This window comes from Solanum verrucosum, unplaced genomic scaffold, assembly GCF_900185275.1.
Source record: "Solanum verrucosum unplaced genomic scaffold, falcon-dt-bn FXZP01000117.1, whole genome shotgun sequence".
Classification (NCBI taxonomy): domain Eukaryota; kingdom Viridiplantae; phylum Streptophyta; class Magnoliopsida; order Solanales; family Solanaceae; genus Solanum; species Solanum verrucosum.
In genome coordinates, this window is record NW_026020014.1 from 1,086,928 (window position 1) to 1,113,462 (window position 26,535).

At 31.6% G+C, this 26,535-nt stretch overlaps 1 protein-coding gene across 3 annotated transcripts; it reads right to left on the reverse strand.

The window, feature by feature from the left end:
* Positions 1-4,934: 4,934 nt before the first annotated feature.
* Positions 4,935-13,078, reverse strand: LOC125820599 (serine/threonine protein phosphatase 2A 55 kDa regulatory subunit B beta isoform-like). Of its 3 annotated transcripts, none has more exons than XM_049500008.1 (14): positions 12,600-13,078; positions 10,167-10,270; positions 9,978-10,076; positions 9,625-9,744; positions 9,141-9,350; positions 8,342-8,433; positions 8,125-8,243; positions 7,878-8,001; positions 7,551-7,674; positions 6,262-6,330; positions 6,086-6,177; positions 5,909-5,986; positions 5,747-5,817; positions 4,935-5,629 (listed from the first exon to the last, which is right to left on the reverse strand). In XM_049500008.1, exons 1-14 carry the CDS (start codon positions 12,715-12,717, stop codon positions 5,493-5,495), a joined length of 1,557 nt encoding a protein of 518 aa, XP_049355965.1. In that variant the 5' UTR covers positions 12,718-13,078; the 3' UTR covers positions 4,935-5,492. The 3 variants fall into 3 exon arrangements, with proteins under 3 accessions (XP_049355965.1, XP_049355967.1, XP_049355966.1); XM_049500010.1 differs by having other exon boundaries at positions 5,747-5,814; positions 9,144-9,350; positions 12,600-12,963; XM_049500009.1 differs by having other exon boundaries at positions 9,144-9,350; positions 12,600-12,963.
* Between the last annotated feature and the right edge of the window lie 13,457 nt (positions 13,079-26,535).

Below are 26,535 nucleotides of genomic sequence, written 5' to 3' on the forward strand. Positions count from 1 at the left end.
CCTTATTAAAAGTTCTAGCTCCGTCACTATCTAGCCGAGCAGCCAAAGCCAAAAGTAGCCAAAGCTTGCGTACAAACGAAGCAGAAATAAGACAATAGAGAATCATGATGATATTCATCGTGGCCGCTGGATTGTTATTGTTGGAGGAATCAGGGCCGTACATTTGTGAGCCAGATAGACGGAATCGTAGCGTTGAGTGGCCGAAAAGCCACGAGCCAATCTCGCCGGAGACACGTGGCGGAGCCCCCCATGATGGTGTTGGAGCACTAATGTGGCCTTTATATGGTGACAGAATGTGAATAATTGCGACAACACTTCTAATGCGGACTATGCCACGATCAACTCGAAAAGTGCAAAAATAAATTATACCAAAAAAATAAAATCAATCTACTAAAACTTTTATTATGTGTGAAATTTTGAGAACAGCCAAAAACAAAAGTTACTATAACTTTCTGATTACTGATAATAACTTTACTTGTTACTTCAAAGCTCCTATTTAAAAGTTAAATACATCATCTTATACGTTTATTTATTAATTAAGTCTGTCCATAATTGTATTTTTGTCGTTATCAAATATGAATGCTGTCCCATATCAACTTAGATAAATCAATTTCAATTGAAATTACTCAAGTGTCCCCGCTTTAAACCCAATTTTAGACCCACCTAAACTAATTAAATCCTAATTGATTAAACCTCAAACCCAACTTCACAAGCTGAAGCATAGCGTTAATTTCAAGTAAAAGGCCTTAACTTCATTTTATTTTTGAAGAGTTTGTTAAACCTAATTGATTTTATTGTAAATTTTCTAGGTAAATTTTTTTATCATTTTGTTACAATTCATTTGTGAAGAATTTTTTTTTATTTGTTCAATAAAAAATCATTAATGTGGCATACGTCTATATAAATTAAGACGGAGAGAATATCTTTAACCCGTGTGCAGAAGGTAGTGAGAAAATGGGGCTCATTGGAGATACGAAAGCGCTAGGGACGCGTCCGTGTTGTCAAAACCCACGTAAAACACGGCAGATCAGTTAGCGTGGCCTTTCCATAGGCATTATGAATATATAGGGCCCAAAGCCATTAATAAGTCATAACCATGACTATTCCCATCATCCCCTTCGATTTAATGATTTTGCTTACTACGATTTGACTCCGTATTAAGAGTGGCAAACAAGCGAGTCGAGTTGAATATGAGTCGATCAAAAAATGAGTCAAATGAAAACGGGTAAGTTACTCGACTCGACTCACATTTTAAATGGGTAAAAACGAGTTACCCAATGGATAATATGGATAACCATATTTATCCATATTATAATAGAAATCTTGTTAAAAACAAAAAAAAAAATTAAATTTTTTTTATCACTTCACTCCACCCCTACCATTCCCCCTATCCTAAAAAAATGTAAAAATAAAAAATAAAAAAAATTCCACCCCACCCCTACCAGTCCCCCCCCCCCCACACCCCTCACCCATCCCAAAAAAATTAACAAAATTTTAAATTTTTTTTAAAAAAATTATCACTCACCCCCTACCAACCCCCACACCCCCTACCCCCTACCACCCCCCCTCCACACCCCATCCAAAAAAAGAAAAAAAAAATTTAAAATTTTTTCATTATAATTTATAAAAAAAAAAATTACCACCCCCCCAGCCCCTACCCCCTACCACCCCCCCTTCACACCCCCTCCAAAAAAATTAAACTTCATTAAAAAAAATTTAAATGTTTTTTTTTAAAAAAAATACCACCCCCTCCCTAACCCCCACACCCCCTACCCCCCCCCCCTTCAACACCCCATCCCAAAATAAAATTAACAATTTTTTTTAAAAAAAAATTACCACCACACCCCCTACCGCCCCCCCCCACACCCCATCCAAAAAAAATTAACAAAATTTTATTTTTTTTTAAAAAAAATATTTAAAAAAAATTACCAACCCACTCCCTACCAACTCCACACCCCACTCCCCCTATCCCAAATTAAATGTAAAAAAACGTTTCATTTTTTTTTATGATTTTTTTAAAAAAAAAGACCTTCTTACTTTTATCACTTTTTTTTTTGTTTTCTTTTACCCATTTTATCCATTTAACTACCCACTTTTAAATGGGTAATATGGGTATTACTCGTTTTTTACCCATTTTTAAATGAGTTGGATAGCCAACCCATTTAAAATGGGTAATATGAGCGGATATCCATATTATTTACCCATTTTGCCACCCCTACTCCGTATACATATTTAAATTCATGTTCATTGTGTCAGTAGAACATTCGAACTTACAAAATGATCATCAGGACACTGTCAACAAGACACAACAAATATGATTGAAGTATTTAGTTATCAATTGAGACAAAACTAAGGTGTCTAAATGTGCACTTTTAAAGTTCAGGTGTTAATTGTTAGTTGAGATCAAATTTGATTGTCTATTTATGTATTATGTTTTTTATTTTCTATTTTCGTTAATGGAATTGCTCAAACCAGGGGCGGACCCACCCTGACAATCCTGAGCCCACTACTGACTCAGAGTGTATTCCATCACCATCCACTTAATTTGTTATCATATGAATACATTGAACAAAAATTCCATTAAGAACTATTCATTGTTACGAAGTACTAGAGCGAGATGGAAAATTGACCTTCAAAACAATGAGTTGTATCATGTGAAACTCTGCTTCTTGTTCAATTTCCCCAGAGTGTGAATTCGATCGATCTTTCTTTCGAAAAAAAGGCGATAGCTAAGTTATTAACAGTAACATCCACCATTTAGCAATGGCAAAAAACAGCCCAAGTCAATGACCAACAAAAGTGGGTAAACAGACAACAGGACATGACTTGCAGTTTTAGTGCATTTGAGTAAAACTGGACCCATTTGGTTTTCCACTTTTGTCACTATTAGTAAGTAAAATGGAAAATGGATTTGTTCCACATGAGGACAGTGTAAATGCAACAATTGTATTGTAGTACTGATTTGAAAGTGGAAAAATGTAGGAAATCTTGATCTAATTCACACAAGAAAATCTTTATACAGTTTTTGACATGTTATTATCAGAAATATATACTAGATAAATCAAGGGTTATACAGTTTTTAACATCTTACTATATATTGATTGACAACTACATAAGAGATCAAATTGGAGCTAGCTAGCTAGCTATAACCACTATGCTGCTCGAAAGTTCCTGAGTCTCTACTGCTATCTCCTTTTTTTAGCCCGACACTACAAAGGTAGACTTTATTCACCGAATGCCCTAACTTTCTTTCTTTTCACACACAACAGCGAAAAACACAACTATGCAACTACAAACACCACATTATAATCTGAAGGATGTTCTAAACTTAATTTAGTAAATCTTCTGATTAAATCCTAATTTATCGCAATTCTTTAAGTGGTTGAAACCAAAAAGAAATATAGTTAACAACGACTGCTAAGTATTTTTTTAAAAAGAAAATCAATGCTTTGTTGAATTTCTAGGCAGACATTTATTAGTCCAGAAAGGTACTCTCTTTTGTCTCAATTAATGTGACTAAACATAAAATTAAAAAAAGCAAAATCTTTTAAAATTTGAGCTCTAAAATAAATTATCTCTTGTCTTTTAACTGTACAAATAAAAATAGACATCCATCTTAAATAGAATAAACAAGTAATAATAAACGGTTCAAGTACTACTAAACATGAAAATCATCTTTTGGGAAGGACAAAAGAGAAACTCAAAAAGAATTTCAAATTTTAGTGATAGCGAGATATTCAGACCGACGGTGACAAATTTTACACGTCAAATATGCGATACAGCAATATGTTGGCATGAATTTCAGTTCATACGGCACAAGTCTAGGGGTGTACATGATCGGGTTGGTTTGAATTTTTCAAATATCAAACCAAATTATTTGTGTAAAAATTTTAAATTTATAAACCAAACCAAACTAATAAAATTCGTATTTTTTCGGGTTTTTCAAATACCAAACTAAACCATTGTGTCGAATTTTTAAATTTATAAATCAAACCAAACTAATAAACCTCGGATTTTTGGATTTTTTTCAATAAAGTTTGCATACAAACATATAATTAACTTGTGCTCCAAATATTTCTTTAGTCCAACCAAAATACAATTATCTAAGGTGTTTCTTAAGAAAATAACACAAAATATAAGATGAGTGATGACACTAAAATATTCAATAAAAAATAATAATGAAATCATCATATAAAATAAATATTGCAAAGTCATATTGAAAATGATCATAATTTAAAAGTACTAAATCATGCTAAAATAAGTTTAATAAGTATTAGTTACATTACTAAATATTTAAGGAAAATTAAAATTAGATTATGTATTATAATTGTCTAAACCAATGTAAAACTAAAGAACAAATATTTAATATTATTGTCACTCTTAGTGTTGAATTGATTTTCTTTTTGCATTAGTATTAATTTGATTATGATTTAAGTTTTATTATAATTATCAACATCTATAAACTATAATCTTTATTGGACCATTCCGAATTCTAAGTTTTAAACTTGAAATAATATATTAAAAGATAAAAACTATGAAATAGTATAAGAAATCTTTTAAAATTATATCAATGTAAATATTTTTATGTATAAAATAAAATTTTAAAATTACATAAATAATTTCGGGTTGATTTTTTCTAGTTAAAACCAAACCAATCCAAATATAGTTGAACTTTTTTTTTCCAATACCAAACTAAAGTCAAACCAAACCACTAGTCGAGTTTTTTGTTCGATTTGCGATTTGATTCAATTTTCGATTCGATTTTGTACACCCCTACGCACAACAAAGACAATTCGAACACAAATCTATTGATATGATTCGTAGATAGGGTCGAAAGCAATGTGTATGATATGATCACGCAACACAAAAATCATTTTTTGTCAAAACATGTTTGCCAGATTATTATTCTGTTCTATCACAACAGTAATATGAGCAAGGAGCGACAAGCTTAACAGTGCCAACTTCACTTCCAAAAAGCAAAAAATACAAGTAAACAAATGTCAGTGCCCTTCAACTTGTTTTACAGAAAAAATTTACTTTAGTTAATAATCTATAACAAAAGGCACACTGATTTATCCTACAAAAAATAATGCTATCCAACAAAATAAGCTAAGCTGCAAGTTAGCAGCAGCTCCTTCCCGCCATTTTCAGTAAAAACCACATTTACCTTAAAACCTAGTGGCATTTTTTTTGCTTGTACGAGAACTAAGACATTCTTTCCCTACTCCGACCCAATATAATAACAAATTCCAAAGACTGAAGCAGTAAACGAGAAGAAGAGGATAAGAACGCGAGGTCATCAGTATGCTGACAAAGACAAAGTTGGTTTGTTTGGAGTCTTTTCATCCACTTCTGGGCCTTGAATGTTGCAGGTTGGCGAGGCACCTGGAAGTGAAATGGTAGAACCTCAAGCTGCTTCTGCAGAAAACGTTTCTTAAAAAAGCAACCTGAAAAAATGCTATCCAAGAAAACTACATTCCTCCTGTTAACACTTATGCATAATACATATACAAGCTGTTTGCAGCGGCACAGGCAATTGAATTTTCAGTTGGATGCCACGCTAGATGGAGCAACTTCGTTGTGAAATCAAATGAATTTCCATTCGCATCAACCCCTGGACTTTCTGAACCTGTAATGCAAATAAATATCACCCAGTATATTTCGTCATGGTGAAATATATTTCTGGCAATAAGAAAAGTATAAAAATGACTTATTGTCGAGTGCATATATGAATATGTATGCATACCTCTCCTGACAACACGTGTTATGCTACTGCTCAGGGACCTGGAAGGCCTTGAAGGAGTCTGTACTTGTCTTCTGGTGGAGCACAATCAATCTCAGTCAGACCAAGACAAACAACATTTATATCCAAATCTTTTCTCACATGAAGAAGATAAGATATACGTACCTCATGGGGTTTTTGCTAGCTTCCAGTGTAGTTGCTTCAGTAGTGCCCGCAGCACAACCAAAGACACGGAAAAGATTGCTGAAATCATAATAATAATAATAATAGTAATATTTTTTTAAAAACAAATCAGAAGCGAACTAATAAAAGGAAAATTCAAATAGATGACAGTCTACACACCTATAAGAACCAGTAGCTACTCGCAGCCCATCACCACTAAGGCAACACTCAAACTTGTCAAAGATGGAATCATTCTCATATAAATCGCATAGCTGTGTATCAGCAAAAAATCTTTGATCAGCTAAGAGACATGCCAAAAATAGACAAGTAACATCTTGATGCAGATGGTAATTCACCTTTGGTCTCAAATATTCATGAACCTGGAAGGTTGACACTGGACCAGAATCCATATTTATGTCCCATAGCTGAAAAAAGCAATGTAAGCTCAGTAACAAGGGCACACTCTTTGTCCATATAAAAATGGAAAATATACAAGCATGGAAAACCAGTGGTCCTCCTAACAAAAGCTGAACCAGGGATGACCCAGCTTGAAAACAAGAACCAGCAACTATACTTAAATGTAATAGAAATTCCTGGTCTTGATCTCTACCTTAATTATATGTAGTTTAGTAAAAACACATAAGTATCAAACATTATTATTATTATGCTAGCATTATCGTATTCTTCACTACGATTATTACTTCTACTCTGGATATTTTTATTATTTTTGCTATAGAAAAACAATTTTCTTGAGCCGAGGGTCTATCAAAAACAGCTTCTCTACCCCTCCCCCCTCCCCAAGATAGGGGTAAGGTCTCTGCACACCCCGATCACACTGGGTCTGTTGTTGTACGTAAGCATCAAACATTGGAGGTGGTCTTTTAAATAGAACTAGACAAAGATAACATAGCTAAAGTTGAGCAGCATCTTAACAAACTTGCTTAAGATAAAGGTGGAGTGGTTCCTATTACAGAACTGAAACCAACAATTAAACTCTAACTGATTCATTCCAGTCAATCGATCATCTCAGAGATCCAGATTCACCCTGCAGGCCATAAAAGTGTTCGATCTTGAAACTACTACAAAAATATCGTTTAAACTTTAAAAGAGAAAGTCGTTTAAACAAAATCATCTGTGTGATGGAGTTTGCCAATCAGTCCCTTCCTTTTTTGCCGGCTAGGTCTTCAAGAAACCTCAGGCAGCAGATATAAAATTCAGTACATTTAACTGCAGCTTGTAATATGTCTGCTCATTTTTAAATGAAAATACTGCACCTTTCATTCTACCTACCAATAGCGACAAGCTAACTGATATAGAAACTAATTCTCACATGAATTATTTAGCTAAAAAATGCAAAATGACACGATATTGAAAGCAATAATATGCATAAATCAATCCATCAAACCTCAATTCCAAATTCAAAAAAGAGCTGGTAATGTGCACAATAAAGACCATGGAGCATGTCATGAGCTATGCTTATGCCACCTAATCGGAACTATGCTTTTCGTACAAAGCTTTTACAGATCAGACAGCTTCTTTTACAAAGTAAGATGTATAAATGTGAAGCACACTACAATTGGTGCAGCTATCAAATACTCCACCAAAGATTTTGTGAAACACTGAAACTTAAGTAAAAGGAACCAACCTTTAGGGTCATATAGTCACGGCTGAGTATGTATCTTCCATCCTTAGAAAATTTAATATCAGAAATTGAAGCAATTATCTCTGTGAAAAAAGATCTTGAACCGGGTGTTTCTTGCTCCTCAAACCTGCATAACAAGGAACCAATATTTTTAATCAATTGAGCTATCAGGAAGTAATTTGAAATACATATCTATGCTTAGCAAAAGTAGCTCTATTCCAGAATATTTTCATCCATCTTTTATATCTTCTGCTGGACAATAACACGTATAAAGAAGAAACAAATCCACATGCATTGAAAATTAGAAATAAGGGGAAGGGTGGAACTTACAATTTAGAATGTGAGTCACACAAAGCTGACTGCCGCAGATCTATGAGACGAATTGACCCTTTTGAACTACTATAAGCTAACGTATTACAATGAGTAGGATGAAATTCTGCTGAAGTTATCACCTCTGAAATAAATAAAATATGGTTTAAGGCTAAGCATTTATTGATATAACACAAGGCACTTTCAAAAAATAAATTTTATGACCTAGTTGAGGTTCTCACAACAAAGGAACTGAGGAAAAACTTACCAGTTAGATCTTCCATATTTGTTGGCTTGACATCAACAATATTGAAACTCTGATTGCTTATTTCCAAGTTCCAAAGGTTGATCCGGAGATCATCAGCGGATATAAATGTTTCACCGTCACTGAATTGGAAAGAAAAAGGCCAGACAAATTACCATGAGCTCTCGTAAACCAGAAAAAACAACATGGCGAAGCAGAATTACAAGAGCAATATCTTCACCTGTTATTTGAAATAGAGTTGATGTGATAGTCATGTGCATGAGCATACACTCTTCTGCACCGAGCAACAAGGCTGGTCTCATTACTTGTAACCTATAATAAAAATTGCAAAGCTTTTAGATTCAAATGGAGTAACAATGAGGACATCATGTCAAGTTTTAAAAGGTAACAACTGTCTTGGGGAGAGGAGATGTGGCAAAGCACCAAAATTCTTCTACCAATCAAGAGAAAAATTGAAGGCACAGAAAACACTTAAGTTCCAATGACCCAAGGCTGAGGATTTGAAGATAAAGCAATGTCTGTGTATCCATATCATGCAAGAGAAACCAAAGCCATTTACAAAAGAACATAAACACATGAGAATAGGTTGTCCTGGCTTGTATATATTAAAATTTTCACCCTCCATCAGACCTTGGGTGCACAATTACCTATGTTAAGAGTACAAGTACCTTTTTTGAGACTACAGACAACAACTAGAACTAGCAGAGACTAGAAAGAACAGTCTTCTCAGTAACCAGGAGTCCAGAAACACCATGTACATTGTTCCACTCAAGCTGCGACTTCATGAGATCTGTTACTTTTTATTACTTTTTATGTGTAAGGAATAAGAAAATAACTTGGTACTATCTAACAAGTATCTTTATGACATTGCTCGCATTTCCTTTTCCATAAAACCTTAAAGTACGATCACAAACACTAATTAAAATGCTTGGTTGATGAATAAAAAAGTAATGCACATAGACATATTCGACATTCCATAAACAACTGAACATACAGGGCATATATAGCTTAAGTACAACTACCACAGGTAAACGTAATGAGGAAAATCCCCCAGGTGGAAACGACAAATCATTGCTCAAGCAATTCAAAGATCTATCTGCATAACCCCCATTTGCAAGACATTGCTTTGGACTGGAAGAAACACTAGAGCTGGCCACACTGCCATTTCCAACAGCTCTAGAAGGATCAATATTCATATCAGATATCTTCTTAACTTTCTTCTCTTGGACCTGAATCAGCAAAAGAAGTAAGGAACACCTCAGCACATTGATAAGGAACCCACAAAAATAATAGCCACTAGAGAAGTGGCTTCACAGGTAGACAATAGATGCAACATAAGTCAACTCTCAACTAGTATACATCTCAACAACAATCAGAATAGCTCCCCACCACACTTGAAATTAACAATCAATATTGCTCATCAATGCAACAGCAAAAATGTATCTTGAGCCATGGATGTATGGAAGAACACTAAACTTAGCACGTTACATTGAACTAAGTTACCTTCCAATACTTTATGGTTTTGTCATTGGTGGATAGAAGAAAGAGGGCACCATTAGACGATTGGCACCAACGGATCTTGTTGATTTTCTCCTCAATCTCCAAACTCTTCAGATAATCAAACTGAACAGAAAGATGTGATGGAAAAAGTTAAAATACTAATTGAAGCAAGAAAAGAAGGAAAGTAAAGCAAATGAAGAATGAGAAATAGCAGCAGGAGGCAATTCAACACTACATAGTTGCATCTGGACAGGAAAATGGTACATAAGAACCAGATAATTAATATTCTCCTTACTCTTTCATCACACCAAAAACGAAGAATACAGAAGGGGAAACAACAAAGAACTGCCAGATACCTCAGGTTCATGGCTTTGAAATTCTGTCTTGTAGCGGAACTCTGGATGCCGACTCACTGAATAGTCCATTCTCTCTAGCTCTCTCCGACTTCCAATATTCTAAATAAAACAATGCAAAAGAGACATGATCAGCAGAAACAACCTCCAATTTTTAATATATCTTCTGAGCTGCATTGTGAAGAAACCCACCTCTTTTGTATCAGTCCTTTCAAATAATACAACCCTACCACCACGATCTCCAGTAGCAAGATGGTCACCAGTTTTATCGAACTCGATTGCGGAGATGATATCAACTACACCAATAATGATGAGAAAATACATCATGATACTCAAAAAATTAAGTGCCCTGAACATCGAAGAGAGGAAGCAAAGCATATAACTCCCAATGCAACTGGAAATGGTACGTCTGCATTATCCTGGCACTTCAAATAAATTTACAGTACAAATTTGATTTGAAAATTCTGTTTCTAAATTAAGCTCATCTGCAGATCCTATAATGATCCAACAGTTGACTATGCAACAATTTTAGATAATATGAATTGCCACTGTTACTAGTCAAACCATGTGATAGTTTCATACAACATGGAGCACCAGATGAGTATCATGGAGATGGATTCATGTACAGGTTCAACAAGAATTACTTTTTCTGTTCTTTTTATCTTAGTACAACATATTACTGGCTTGAAGGAAATATGAAAGAAACAATTGAATGTTTGCTACCACCAACAAGTGTGCAAAATCAAAATCTGAAGGCATGCTTGAATCAAACTAAACAAGAAGCTGTACATATAGGAAAAGTGTAGCTTGTGAATCTGAACTTGGGAATAGATGTGAAAAAAAATAGTGAAATTGATGCAGCCATGGCTTTGGAAGTTCGGAGATCATCGCAACATGACCAAAAGGATCTTAGTGCTGAGTGCTGACAAAACTAAATGCATTCACATTGAATATACATGTTCCTTTAGAAACAATAAGAAGAAAAACACAAGTCAGAAAAAAAAAATCCATGTGCTTGGACTTCGGACACCATGTGTGTTGGTATTAGGCAAACAGGTACTTTGACTTCTGAAACAACATGTGTTGGTATTAGGAAAGGAAAGCTCCAATGATCAAAAGATCACTAGTAAATGGCATATGAAAGTGTCTTTAGAGGCAATAAAAGAAACATGTGTTGGCATTAGGAAATGAAAACTCCAATGACCAAAGACTAATACTCGGTGCATCCTTCATTCTGCAGCGGACAGTCTGCATATTTCAGACAAATAAAACATGAGGTAGAAGTAAACGAAAGAGATGCAAGAGCAGAAGGAGCTTGACTGTGGTATAAACTAAAAAAAGAACGGACTTTGATGCACACCATGAATCATAATTTAGGAAAAGAAAGTCTCATGGCTAAGGATGCTGAATCAAAGAGAAATCCGGATTCAGTTTCATTCTGAAAACTAAAATCCTACGCAAATTAGGTAAAATGACATCAAACTAATCCAACTCCCCATTATCTTCCGGTGCATATACTATTCATGTTGGTAGATACTTGAGTAGCTAGATACAAAGCCACAACAAATTTCAAATCCTTATATTGAAGGTCATGAAACTTACTACACACATCAGAACAATCTTAATGGGGAAGCTAAAGAAAAAGGGTAGCATCTACAAAGTGTTACAAACATTCAGCCTAGACAGACTTCGGTTAGACATTCACTCCAACCTAGTTTACAAAAGGACAACCAAACCTATAGTGATCTACATTGAGTTACTTACTGAAACATAAAGAGTGGAATGACCAACTCCCCAAGGCATTGCATATACTGCATCTTGAAGCCAAGAGAGTAAATTGGGACTATCTAATCGGAGCCTTAAACGATATATAGACATTTCATATGACAAATTGAAGTACTTTATAAGAAAGTAACAACATTTTGCTGTGCTGCAGCAAAATAGACATCAATAAAAGCTCACACCCCATTAGCAACATCAAATCTTCTGACAATTTAGGCAATGGGACGCGTCTATTCTTATCTCTACCTATACATACTTACATACTGATTCGAAATGAGGCAGTTGCCCAACATCATACCTTAAAGATCAAAAGCTTAGTGCATGGAGCTAAAAGAATGTCTGGTGACTGCCTCAATACTAACCATTGCTACATGATTGCATGTGCAGTTACACCACACCATCATGGTTTACATTTGTGCATACAAGTAAAGTTCCAACACTCCAAAGCACCAAAGAAACAAGTGAAGACAGCAGCTACCGCCCTTCAACATGACGCTTGCATCAAAGTCAAAAACCTACACTTCATAGTCCTCTACTAAATTGAGAACAATGACAAACTACACTCGAAAAAACAATCATCTAGATCTAGACACAAGTTAAGCAAATTCTAAGTAACAACAAACTTGTTAAAGGTTCTCAATTGGCTAAAATCTCCATAACTCAATCAAACCCGTAATCGAAATCTAACAGATTTAATAAGCTTTCAGTACAGTACTACCGCATAACCGATCAAAAACGGATACCAAAACCCTAATCCCAACACTGACACCAAACCAACTATGGATCCAAATGTAAAAGACGGATAAGTGAAATAAAAATTATGAACAAAATAAAATAAATTACCTTCCTGAACTTCTTCTCCGGCCGTACGTTCACCAAATACCTGAGAAAATTTCCACTCAAGCGGCGGTGGTGGACCCGCCGGAGCTGCCGCGACATCTCCACCATCACCACCGTTCATATTTCTCCTAATTTAATGATTTTTTTTTCCTTTCAACAGCCGAAAATAAACGAAAATGAATCAAATCGAAAGAATTAAGAAGAATCAGATGAAGAAAATCAATCACTTCATGAAAAGCGATCGGTTTTTTAGGTTTGAAAAATGGTAAACTTCATAGAAAAATGTCGGATTCAGATTCAACCATTACAACTTCCCAAACATTATCAAAAGAGCACATGCCCTCTTTCAATTCCAGATTAATTTCAGATTCTCAATTTTATTTTTTTTTATTTTTTTTCTGTGATTGGATTGGGGAAGGAGAAAATAGGGAATTTGCCCTTCTTTTGTCTTTGGAAGAACAGAACACTGTTCTCTCTCTAAGCTCAATCAATAATACATTTTTCTCTCTCTACCCACCTTTTTATTTATTTTAGGGAAAAGGATCTGATATATTCCTTAATTTTGTCATTTAAATCTGATATATTCCTCGTTATAAAAGTGGTTCATATATATCCCTACTGTTATACAAATGACTCACATATATCTTTTTCCTCTAAGGAAGTGAACAAATTAATTTTAGTTTAAATTTTTTAATTATTTTTAAAAAATATAATCCCATATGGGTATATTTAATCTTCCTCAAACATATATTATTATTTTTAATTTTTTTTATTTCAATGACTAATTTAGATTTATTATTTTGATGGTCAAATTTATTTTAAGTTTTGTTAATATTCTTGTAAAATTTATTTTAGATGACCCAATTTTTTTCTTCAGATACAAAAACTAAATTATATCAGAAAAAATAGTTTTAAATTTTTTTCTTTACACTAAGGAATGAAAGAAAAAATAAAATAAGAATAAGAAACTCAAATAATGATAATCAAAAAGTCAAAAAAATAGTCATGTCCAAAAAAAATTAAAATATACCTTGAAATTTGCTAGAAAAATCATATATACCCCTAAATAATTAAAAAAAATCAAAAGTCAAAAATATAACTTTAAAACTATTTTTTTCCACTTCCGTTAAATGAAGGGTATATGTGAGCTCATTTTGTAACGGTAGGGATATATGTGAGCCGTTTGTATAACGGTAAAGGTATATATGAGCCACGTTCATAACGACGGGTATATCAGCTCAAAATAGCAAAGTTGAGGGGTATATTAAGCCCTTTTCCCTTTATTTTATAAGTAGTATTTTGTTTTTACTTAAGCCCTCTCTACTAATTTTACCGACATTGTGTCACAGACAAATGAAGTTATTGTTAAATTTGTCTCGTGAAAATGAATAAATTAATTTATTTAATTTTTTTTGTTTACAATTTTCTCTATAATGAGACATTGAAGTTAAAGAAAACCTTCTCTTTTTTTCTTATTTTGACTTTAAGGAAGCTATAATTTGAGTTTGAATTTTAAGTTATTCGGTCAAAATTGAAAGGGATGATGTGGAATTTTTCTCAATAAGTTGGAGACGTGAAATCAATTTATTGATTAGTGATTAACTTAGCGTGTTTTAGCAATTTGCGATTGAGTATTCTCCGAAAGATTGTTGAAATTTGAGCTATATTAATAAGAAGAATAAATATAATAATAAGACAAAATGCGAACAAGTTTTGTGTTTTTAAATATGATTGACCAACATGTTTGATGGTAAATTTAAAGAAATGAAGACAAAATTTATCATTTATGTTTGTCGAAAGCGAATACTATTTGTTTTCCTTAAATATTTAAGAACTTGAATGTTGGATTTGACAATAGCTTTTTTTTATTAAAACAAATATAACGAGATCTCATATTTAGAAGGGGAAATTACGTGGATAAGCAAACATATACAGGTTAATTAGCTAATATAGCTTTAGTTTCTATTAATTACCACTCGTAGGTTAATTTTTGCTATAATTATGTGTGCCTCTCTTCCTCTCTCTCGTCTCTTTCCTCTTTTATACATATACATATACAATTATATGACAAATATACAAATACAATTTGCCTTTCTCCACTCTCTTCCCTTTCTCGCTCACCTCTCTCCTCCCTCTCTCAATCTCGCTCGCCAGATATACAAATACATATGTATATCAGTTACATATATACAATTATCTGACAGAAATACATATACAATTCACATCTCTCTACTCTCTGCCCTCTCTCCTCCCTCTAACATTTAGTTACGAATCAAAATTAGCAAACTATAATTATGAAGCCTAACTAAGTTTATTTTAGTGGTTGTTTGTGAAATTTTCTCTATTTAGAATATATTTTTTGTCGTTCCTATTACTTTTGGCTGTTTTCTAGATTTTTCTGCTTTTGGGGATGAAATTTCTGTGTATTTATTTCTTTGTATTTGATACAAAATTCGCATTGTGGTTATGGTGAAACTTTCCTAGTCTTCCTAGTTGAATTATTTTTTTTCAAAATTTTCTTTTAATCTAGCAAACATAATTCGCTTAAAGTATCTAATGAAAATAAAAAGATCTCACTTTTGACAAATTTTAAAAATTAAAATTTAATTTAAATTACTTTTATAAATCATCAGCTCGATAGACTAAATTTTCCTTTAAAAAAAAAAATTGAACACAACTTTCTTTTTTAAATTAGTCCTCTAAAGTTTTTCATTGTCATAAAGCTTTTTAACTTTTTTCATGTGTGCACAAATATAGGAATGATTTTTGTGATTACTTTACCTAATTTATAGTTAAAACCAACATGAAATATCATTCGTTATTTTCTCACTTTTTTCACCATGTGGAAACAAAAAAAAAAAAAGAGAAAAAAAGGAAGAGCTCGTATGCTATTGGTCAGTCGCGTGAGCGAGCATGACAGTAGGTGAGGTTAGTGAAAAAATATTAGTACTACAAAATATGTTTATTGAATTTCTGTACTCCACTTGGCGTTGTTGGAACAAGACACAAAGGTAACATTACCTGAAATGACGTTTATAACCTTGTCTAATATATTATTTACTTCCCTTGTCTAATTTATTGTTAAATTAAAAATATATAAATGGAAAAATTTAAGCATAAAGTGTTTAAGAAAGAAAGTTTTAAGTATCTTGGGTCTGTAATTCAAGGAAGTGGAGACATCGGCGATGATGTCACACATCGCATTGGGGTTGCTTGGATGAAATAGAGGCTTGCCTCTGGAGTCTTGTGTGATAAGAAAATTCCACCTAGACTTAAAGGTAAGTTCTACAGAGTGGTAGTTAGACCGGCCTTGTTGTATGGAGCGGAGTGTTGGCCAGTCAAGAACTCACATGTTCAAAAAATGCATGTTGCGGAGATGAGGATGTTCAGATGGATATGTGGGCACACTAGGAGCGATAAGATTAGGAACGAGGTTATCCGGGAGAAGGTGGGAGTGGCCTCTGTGGTGGACAAGTTGAGGGAAGCGAGACTGGGATGGTTTGGACATGTGAAGAGACGGTGCGCAAACGCCCCAGTGAGGAGGTGTGAGGGGCTGGTTGTAGAGGGTACGCGGAGGGGTAGAGGTAGGCCTAAGAAGTATTGGGGAGAGGTGATTATATAGTACTTGGCTCAGCTTCACATTACCCAGGACATGACTCTAGATAGGAAGGAGTGGAGGTCGCGTATTAAGGTTGAAGGTTAGTAGGGTTAGCGTGTTCTCTTTCCTTGCAAGGTATGGGTTGTTAGCGTTTGTAGTAGTCCTAGCCTTGCACTTGCAGTTCTTGTCTGTGATACCTATAGCCTTATGTTGTTTACTGTGTTTCACTTCTCACATTATTTTATTGATGTTATTGTCTCCTTTGTTGATTATATACTATCTTTCTTATTGGATGTTATGTTGTATACACTGTTTTCCTCTCCTTTTACTTGGATTTGATGTATTTGAGCTGAGGGTCTTTCGAAAATAACATCTCTACCTCCACGAGATAGTGGCAAGGTCTGCGTACACTCTACCCTCCCCAAACTCCACCTAGTGGGATTTCACTGGGTATGTTGTTGTTGTTTAAGTTATAGTAATTAGAATGTCCAAAATGTTTTTTTTTATATACTTTTCTCTTGAGTCTATTCAAAAATAAAGTTATTTTTCCTATAATTAAAACACAACTTAACTAAATTCTTTTGTATATTCTTAATGAAATGATTTATAAATATAAATATTTAAGATTTATTTTAGATCATACAAAAAATCTTCATTTATTTCTTAAGTTTTGTGTTAAAATGAAATAGTGGTACATAAATTGAAATACTGGAGATAGCAAATTTGAAGGTCACCTAAGAATCTATTGAAAATAATTTTTCTATATTTACAAAATAATAATTGTGTGTATATTATCCTCTTCAGATTTCACTCGTAGGATTACGCTGTCCATCTCTGATCACCATCTGTTTCGACTCGTTCGTTACCTAGTGATGAGTTTGACTGGTACTCTAAGACGAACGCGGTCCGATCTGGCAAAGCTGGCACTATTTTGTTTGTAAAATTAAAGGTTGCCACCTTTAGATTGAAGATGCTGCCTTCTTCATTTAATTATTAACCCATATAGTAGTAGTTGTGTGAAAGATTAGAAATGATGTGATGTTTTTGGTGGATTGAATAAATTAACTACTTGATCATTTGTGGATAGAATAAATTAATCATTTAGCATGTAATTTTTCAAATGCAATGATTGAATTTCGAAGCTAATGTAAACTTATTTAGTTAATAATTTCTACTTTATATTCGGTCCAGAAATTAAAATGTCAAACATTTGGTTGTATTTTTCCAACACCTGCATTTTTATAATATAAGAAATCAGATTTGTTATATATTTTTTACTTCTATTCATTATAGAGATTAGAATGTCAAAACACATGGTTGTAATGTACAAGCACATCATAGTATCATTTAGTGCTCCATAAGGCAATTAAGAAGATTAAATCAACTGATGAGGTCGTTACCTTCTCACAAAATATAAAATAAATTAAATGGTGAATGGAATCTCACATCATCGGAGATGGCTGGATTCTTTATTTTACCTTTATATAATTTGGATATCCTCATTTCTTGAGTTAGTTTTTTAAGTTGAGATAGATTCAAAGTCCATTTAACATAGTATCAGAGTCAGACGCTCAATATATATAGATCCTCGAATAGATTGTTCATGCATTCAGTATTAGACCATATTTGACCCCTGATGAGTGAAATGTCACATTTATAATTTGGTCACTATTCATCCTTTAAGTAAGTTAACTTTAAAAGTTGTTTTAGACCCAAAATCTCACATTTATGATTTGGTCACTACTCATCCTTTAAGGGTTGCTTGGTTACTGATTAGAGTTATGCAGGTATTAGTTAAGCAGAGTTTAGTCATGTAGGTATTAATTATGCAGGGTTTAGTTATGCAGATATTAGTTATACAGGTATTAGTTATGCGAGTATTAAGTATGTAGGTGTTATTTAATTAGGTAGAGATTACATTACACGAATTATTAACTATTGAATATTGATTTTAATATAAATTAATATATATTATTTACAAATAAAATAAGTAAGCAAATAGTATAAATTTTCCCTTAAAAAAATAAAAAAATGAATTTTATCTGTACTTAACTAGGAATTCTGTGTTTTTTTTCTCTTTGTTTTCTTAATGTATAAAGCTTATAAAAATAAAATACTATTGATATATTTCAAGTACATTATACTATCATATTTTATATAATGTAAATTTCTATCAATATGATGCATGTGTTGTTTGTACATTTTTAGTATATCAGATATATAAATTATATATAAATTCACATTCTAAAAAAAATAATTAATACATGATAATTAAATATGTGGATACATTCAGTAATATATGATGTGAATATATATAATTAGTATATGTGCTATAGAAATTATACATTCCTATTCATAATATTAATAAATATTTATATTTTGATTTTAAATGAAAACAAATAAAAAGTCGTTTGTATACAAAAATAATTAAGAAACAAAAATAGTTGTGAAAATAGAATAGTTATGTAAAGTTTTCAATAAAAAAAATCTAAAAATAAATTAAGGGATCATTTGGTAGGCCGCATTAAAATAAATAATCCATGTATTATGTATGATATTATTTAGTACTATGTTTGGTAGGAAATTGGGTCTATGTATAACTAATCAATGGATTAGTTATACCTCCTACATGGTATTATAGGATGTATTACTAATACCTTCCATTTGGAGGTATTAGTAATACATGGGATATAATACCATGTGATAAGTCTATTAAAGACAAAAATATCCCTCAAATCATTTTAATTATTTTGTTTATTTTCTTGATTTTATGTTTTATGTTTGTGTTAGTAAATTTATTTAAATAATTAGCTTACAAATTATTTAGAGAGAGTTGTTTGTTACTAAATAAATTCAATACAAATTAATACAATATTTGAAATGTGAGTTGTTTAACATTAACTAATTAAAAAGGCAAATATATCACCACATAAGTTTGTGATTTTAATTGAAGGTATAAATTGTTTATATATATATATATATATGTTTGTGCAGTTTTCTAATTATTTGTATTTTGAACAATTTATAAACTTGAATACATATTAAAATTACAACTTGCAATTTTTATGTGTAAATGTAGGTGGTTTATTCAATTTTACAATTGTTTACCGTCTTTTCAATTTTCAAAGTTGATAGTTTATCTTTTTTAAATTGAAAATTGACATTTTGTAAGTGATCAATTTATTAAGATGACATTTATTTATCCTCAAATAATTTAAGTGAAAAAAAGACAAACATGACGACAAAATTGTTCTTTTCATAGCTAGTTAGAAGGCCATAAAAAAAAATTGTCCGGTAATTATTTACCTTAACCCAATTGCATAATAATTCAAGGGTATAATTGGAAAGAAGTTTCTTATAAAGTTTTAATCCAAACACAAGATGAGGTGGGAAACAATAAACCAAACACTTGGTAAAAATAATCTCTGCATTACTAATCTCTACACTGTTAATCCATGCATTACTAATTCATGTGTTAGTAATCCCTGCATTATGCATCTTTGTACCAAACGATAATAGGAATAAATGTGTAATTTATCATTTTAATACATGTATAACTAATACCCACATAACTTATTCCACCTTCTATCATGCATAACTTATACATTGATTCTCTCATAAGTTATGTAGATATTAAATATGTAGGATTACAAAAAAGGCAACCAAACATCGTATAAAATTAATACATGAATAATTTTTATACAATATTTAAAACTTGTCAACCAAACATAGTATAAGTCATGTTGACTTTTCAACCTAATAATTTTTTTTTACCAAATATAGTAAAATTAATATAATATTTTATACATAAATAACATGCCCTCTTATACCGTAATCAAACGGCTCCTTAGTGTTTCATACAACTTGAACAGTATGCTTATTAGTTTCATATACTTTATATTTTTTTACAATAAATAAATAATGCCACCCGATATCCCACCACCCAACGGTCATATTCTTTAACCCCACCCAACATTTTATAATATGTTTAAATTATATACAAATATTTTATATATCGAACAGAAAAATATTAAAAATTAACTTAACTTGTTTATTTTTCAACCGAACACACCTTCAACTTCTCAATTGGTAGTTTCATATAGTATAAAAATCAGTTCATTCTTGAAGGACCCTCCACGTGATAAATGGTAAAAGCTTATCTTTTGACTTTTCGAAACTAGATGTTTGAGATTAGATTAGGTTTTACGAAAAAGTACATAATTACATTAAATTTTTACCATGTTTACTAATTATTCTAATAGTTTAAAATAATTACATATTGACTCACTATTAAATAATTTCATACCATATTTCAAGTTAGATATACCTGGATGCAAATATTTTTACTATCAAACATACTCTGGAATGTAAATACATAGGGAAAGAGGCGACGGGGAAAGGGAGAAGAGAGATGCAAGCGAGATATGAGGGAGGTGAGCGAGAGAGTATGTATATTCCCGTTACATGCAAATCAAACTAGATATATGTATCTGAAATACCATATACATTTCATATACTTTCTAAAATACAGGTTCATAGGGTGAGAGGTGATCGAGATGTATGAAAGAGCCGAGTGAGAGAGTTAGTGTATCCCAGATACATGCGAATCCACCTGGATACAATATATCTAAACAAATTACATCTAATTTAACTTCATGTATTTGAGATACAAGTGTGCGTCCAAATACATGTATCTAGTAACCAATATCTGGCACAATTAGTACTTTTGATAACTCATGGGAAGGCACGTAATTACGTCCTAAACTAGTAAGATTTGTGTTGTTCGCCTTAGTTTCTAAAGATCTAAATTATTAATGGTCTGAATGTTAGCCCAATCAAAGTTACGAGTGATATGACTAGCCCATATATTTGGGCTTGGAAAACTGGGAGGTAGTGGGCATGTACTAGAACTTGGGCTTAAATTAGAATCTCGTTAAGAGAATTTTTCAAAAATATTATACTGCCTAACAATATACGTTGCGTTACATTTTAAATCTATAGCTAACATATTTCTTACAGGCCGGTTAACTCAAATATCATCGTTAGGCCATTATTTAAATTTTATTCCTATTTCATAAAAATTGTGCAAATATAGCCCTTGAAACTAACCAAAAAATAAAATAAAAATAGATTATCGTTTAACATTACAAGTTTAGATTGTAGTATAACGTTTCATTTTATCATAAATTTTCAGTTTACTTAAAAGGAATTTTAGATTGTGATCTATAAGTTGTAAGAGAAAATTTATGATATTTGCAATAGTATTTATACAACCTTGTATGTAATTATATAATACTCCCTTTGTCTCTAATTACTTATTCACGTTTAAATTAACACACCTATTAATAAAACAATTAATGACATAGTGAGATTACCATTTTACTCCTATTAATTATGAACTAGATGAATTAAAAATTTAAGATTTTCAAGAAGTTCTATCTTTTTCAAAGTAATTAATTGAGGGTATAATAAATAATTTTTTTTTGTCTTTTCTTGATTTGTCAAAATGGATAAGTAATTAGGGACAACCAAAAAAGGAAAAGTGGACAAGTAACTAGGGACAACCAAAAATTGAAAAGTCGAAAAGACTTTCATGAACTTAATTCTTCTTTAGAATATCACACACAAATTACAATATTCAACTGCGAATTATAAAGGCAATACGACAAGGAAACAGAAATTTATAATAAAGTTTGGAGGGATATTATTTCTTTAACTTTATTTGTGCTATTAGTATAAAATTGCATTTAACAGTTAAATTTATAAGCAAAAGTTATAACTGAATAAAGAATTCTTCCATAATTTGATTTGTCAGTAGTGTTTTGGTTATATCGCTTTATTATGCACCCAATAGTATTAATTAATTCCTTGTTATTATAAACTGTTCTTCTTAATCAGCTCTATTGGAATATTTGTACGGCAATAATAAGGATAACAATATTCAGTGTAATACCACTCTTCAAAATAGCAAAATACAAGACATATAAATAAAACAACAGTAATACTAAGGGCGTATACAGGAGGGGTCACCGGGTTCACGTGAACCCATGATCCCCTTCTGAAATTATATATAGTAGTGTTATATTTTTTAAAAATATTTAAATATAGATGCGTGAACCCAGACTCGAAGTATCATATAATGTAGTACGATGATGATTGGGTGCACCTCTCTAGGTGAGGTTAGAAATTTGAATCTTTTATCTAGTTTTAGTTTTCTTTCTAAAATTTTGTAACTGGTTTGGATAAATAAAAGTTAATTTTGGACCTATGATTTTAAAATTTTAATGGTTTTCAGTAAAAGAATCTAACCAGTCAAATTTATGTCTTAGATCCACTTTTTTGTAATAGTGTACCCACTATCTATAAATCCTGAATACGCCTCTGATTATACACATTAGATGATAAAAACTACACGACTACTAAATAATACTACTAGTAATAAGGAGATCAAGTGATGAGCTAGCCCCATGCTTCTTTCTTATAAAGTGCAACAACACATTCTAATTCTCGACGATCTTCGTACCTTCATATATCTACGTTCATACCTTTAGTGAGATGAGGTTGTGTTATATATTGTCTTAAACACCTCTTCCAATTCTTCTTCAACGCCTACCTACTCTAGGCTCTACCTAGTTATCATAACTTCTGCTACAACACACCTCCTTACTGATGTATCCATGCACCTCTTCAGATCAAATTCTTGAGTCGTCCGAACCATCTTAGTCTTGTTTGCCATAGAGGTCACTCTCATGCATGCACCTTACATAACTTCGTACTTCCAAATCCTATCTCTCCGAATATATATGAGTCATATGACCAAGCATCCATCTAAACATCCTTATTTTTGCTACGCATATTTGAAATAGTGTGTTGCCAAAAATTACATTGTCATAATAGTACATGCAGAGTTTGCAATGAATAACCCCTAGGAAACTAAAATAATAATGCAATTAGTGCTTGAACGATAACATTTTGCACTAAAATATTTGATAATGTTGATAATTGTAATAATACTAGTAATGTGGGTCACAATCACATTGTTTAAAGGCCTAAAGCTTCGGGAAAAAAACAAAAGAAAAAGCAGGCACTAAATTAAATTGTCTTTAATTTTATTATATGCATTGGTCTTATTTCCGTACGTCAAAATCAGGTAGTTGGGACTTTCCATGCACAAATTAATTAAAGTTACTATTTATTACCACTGCTTTATGAGATATTGCAATGCACGTAACAACCATAATTGTGTAATGTCTTCATCAGAATCTTTTTGTTCCCTCATCATGGCCAATTGAAATTAATGCAATACGTTTTTTTTTTTTTTTCTTTTAAATTTACTGTTAATAAGTGAGGAGAGACTGAGCAAAACGTTTATAAATTGTTTCGATCCGAAATGTTGTTAATAAGTCAATGAAATCGTTATGGATTCCTGACTCGTTTCATTATGAGATTTTAATCATTTTAATATTGCGTCAAATATTAGAAAGTAGCAACATAAGGAGTTGTAACAATTTATATTTTCATAGCGCCAGTGTTTTAGTTATATATTTTGTATCTTTTTATGCTTCCAATAGTATTCATTAATTTCTTGTTATTATAAACTGATCTTCCTAATTTTTCGTTTTAATAATACGTGCAAAGTATATCTGCAAATAGTCCATATGAAACATGAATAATTATATATCCAACTGCTTGAACGATAATTAACATTATGTACTGATGTCTTTTATCATGTTAAAAAATGGAGTGCGTAGTATTTTTCTGTCCCACTTTTGTGATAAACTTTTTATTTTTATAATTAAAAAAAAATTAACTTAATTTTTTCTTTTAACATTATTAAAATAGTTTATGACCACACAAATGGTCACAAAATGTTTTAGAAGTTAGAATACATATCGAAATTGTTTCCTTCTTTCTTAGTATCAAATTAAATGATATTATATAAATCGAGACGAAAAACTAATACTATTTAACAATAATAACAACATCAGTAGTAGTAATAATAATAATGATGATGTGAGTGACATAATTAAAGGCCTAAAGCTATGGGGAAAAAAGCAGGCACTAATTATATTTTTTTCTTCTTCTTCTTATTATATGCATTGTCGTGTTTCCGTACGTCAAAATCAGTTAAAACCTTTCGATACACAAATTAATTAAGTTAATTATTGCCACTACTTTATGAGATATTGCAATGCACGTAACACCCATAATTATTGTAATGTCTTGACCAAAAACCTTTGCACTCGTCATCATGATCCATCCTCATTAATATAGGAGACTAACCCTAAATATTTGCGATAGAAAAATCTAGTACTTCAATTGATTGATTATTTTAATTTTAATTTTATTTACAAGGATTTTAATTTTCATTGTGTAATACTCCAACCCATCCTCATTTTTCCTTCTCCTACTCTCAATTTATAGAAAGAAAATATATTTTTTTACGATTCATATTATATGATATTTCTAGTTTAAACAAACCCTTTAAAAATTCACTTGCCCTTAAGAAATCGAAGGCTTTCAATAAATTGTGCTTAGTTATATATGATATATAGTGTATTTATATTAAGAAGTTTGTACATATTTAATAAAATTTTGCTCAAATAGTATATTTGTACAAATTAAGCAAAAGTTACTGGCTCGATCGAACTCATACACAATTCGGACTTCTAGCTCCATCCCTACTTATAAGTTACTTTTAATCAGCTAAGTCAACCGAGCTTAACATTCAATTGTTCGAAAACTACCCCTACAAGTAGGAGTGTACACTATTTGGATTAAATCGAGAAACCAAATCAAATCGAACCGAATTCTAATTTGGATTGGTTTTATGTTTTTGTTTTGGATTAATAAAATTTACTTTGTTTGTTTTTTTTTGGTTGGATTTCAAATTTAGAAAAATAAAACCAAAAAAACAAATTTCACACACACATATATTTCTTCAATACAAATATAACTTTGATTTATGTTTCTAATTATTGACATAATCAATTAACATAACTAGAAAAAATCAAAAACCAAATAGTACAACACCAAACTGAAAATGGAATGCACCCCTTAACTAGAAGGAAAACCTTTGATGATGTTGAATTGAGTCACACCTAATCTTCAAACCTTTTTCTGGTCAAAAGATCTAATCATTGTCATAAGCAGCCAAAAAATTATATTAATTTGTGTTGCGTACGCAACCATGCACAATCCCAATTTATAATGTGTTAATTTGAATTATCTTTTTTTCCTGCTGGAACCAACTCTTCGTTCTTATAAAACAATGTTGTTTCTAATAAGAATTGTCAACCAATGTTTTAATTAACCGTAACTAGACCTTTTTTAAATATCTTTAAATTAGTTAGTTGTAGATTATATACTCTGTAAATTGTATACTAGAATATAATTAGTACTAGATTATAACGCCATCTAATTGGAGGCCTTATCGACAGCTTTGAGTAAAATATCATTTCATGATACTAACATGAATTGTCTGGAATTCGAGTTCACGAGAATGAAAAAAAAAATCTTGTTGAGAGTAAAATTACATAAAATAACATATGCAATGCACGAATTCAAATTAAATTGAACTTCAATATATATCAATCACGGAACGAAAAAAACACTAAAAAGAAAAATATCATTCCATAATCAGATCATCAGATCCCACAGTATCATGAAGCGTAAATTTAGCACCAATTAAAGATGGGAATTACAGGCCAACAAAAAGTTGTCTTACGCTATCGACTTTAAATAATTTCCTTTTTAAAATAATAATAATAATAATAATAAAGTTCAATAATTATAGATGAGATCTTTAATAAGAAAGTAGTGTTTAAAAAGTAAATTTTGATACGTACAATTCTTGGAATGTGCTTCTTTAGCTTTTTATAATTGGTTAGGTTGTTATTATGTGTGTCAAAATCAGCATACTAGTACTATTTATTTATTTATCTTTATATAAAGAAAAAGAAAGGAATGTTGTTTATAACAAAGCATTTGAATTGGTCAGATTTGATTTTAACATATTTGTTGACTTGTATTTACCCAACTCACTTTGAACCAAGAAATTTTTAGGTGGAGTTAAATCATAAGGAGTCTTTTTTTTTTTTTTTTAACTTTTGAATAGAAACCTTATTTGTGTCGAGCGTGAGGGAACAACAATATATATAAACTTTATTATATGTTGGATTTTCTTGTGAGTAGCTAGATTGTCAATGACCAAGAAGCTCTAAGTTTAACTCAATCAACCACCACTAAAAAAAATACTGCGGTAAAATGAATATAATCGAATAATCTTTAAGCAGAAATCACAAATTTAAACTTTTAATAGGATGGAGATATATTTGAGAA

Coding starts and splice junctions, on each gene's coding strand:
- LOC125820599 (XM_049500008.1), bottom strand. CDS start 12,717: ATGAACGGTGGTGATGGTGGAGATGTCGCGGCAGCTCCGGCGGGTCCA. Junction 10,271..12,599: donor CGGAGAAGAAGTTCAGGAAG/GTAATTTATTTT, acceptor TTATTGGTGTAG/TTGATATCATCTCCGCAATC. Junction 8,434..9,140: donor CATTACGTTTACCTGTGGTA/GTTGTACTTAAG, acceptor TTTTTATTATAG/GTTACAAGTAATGAGACCAG.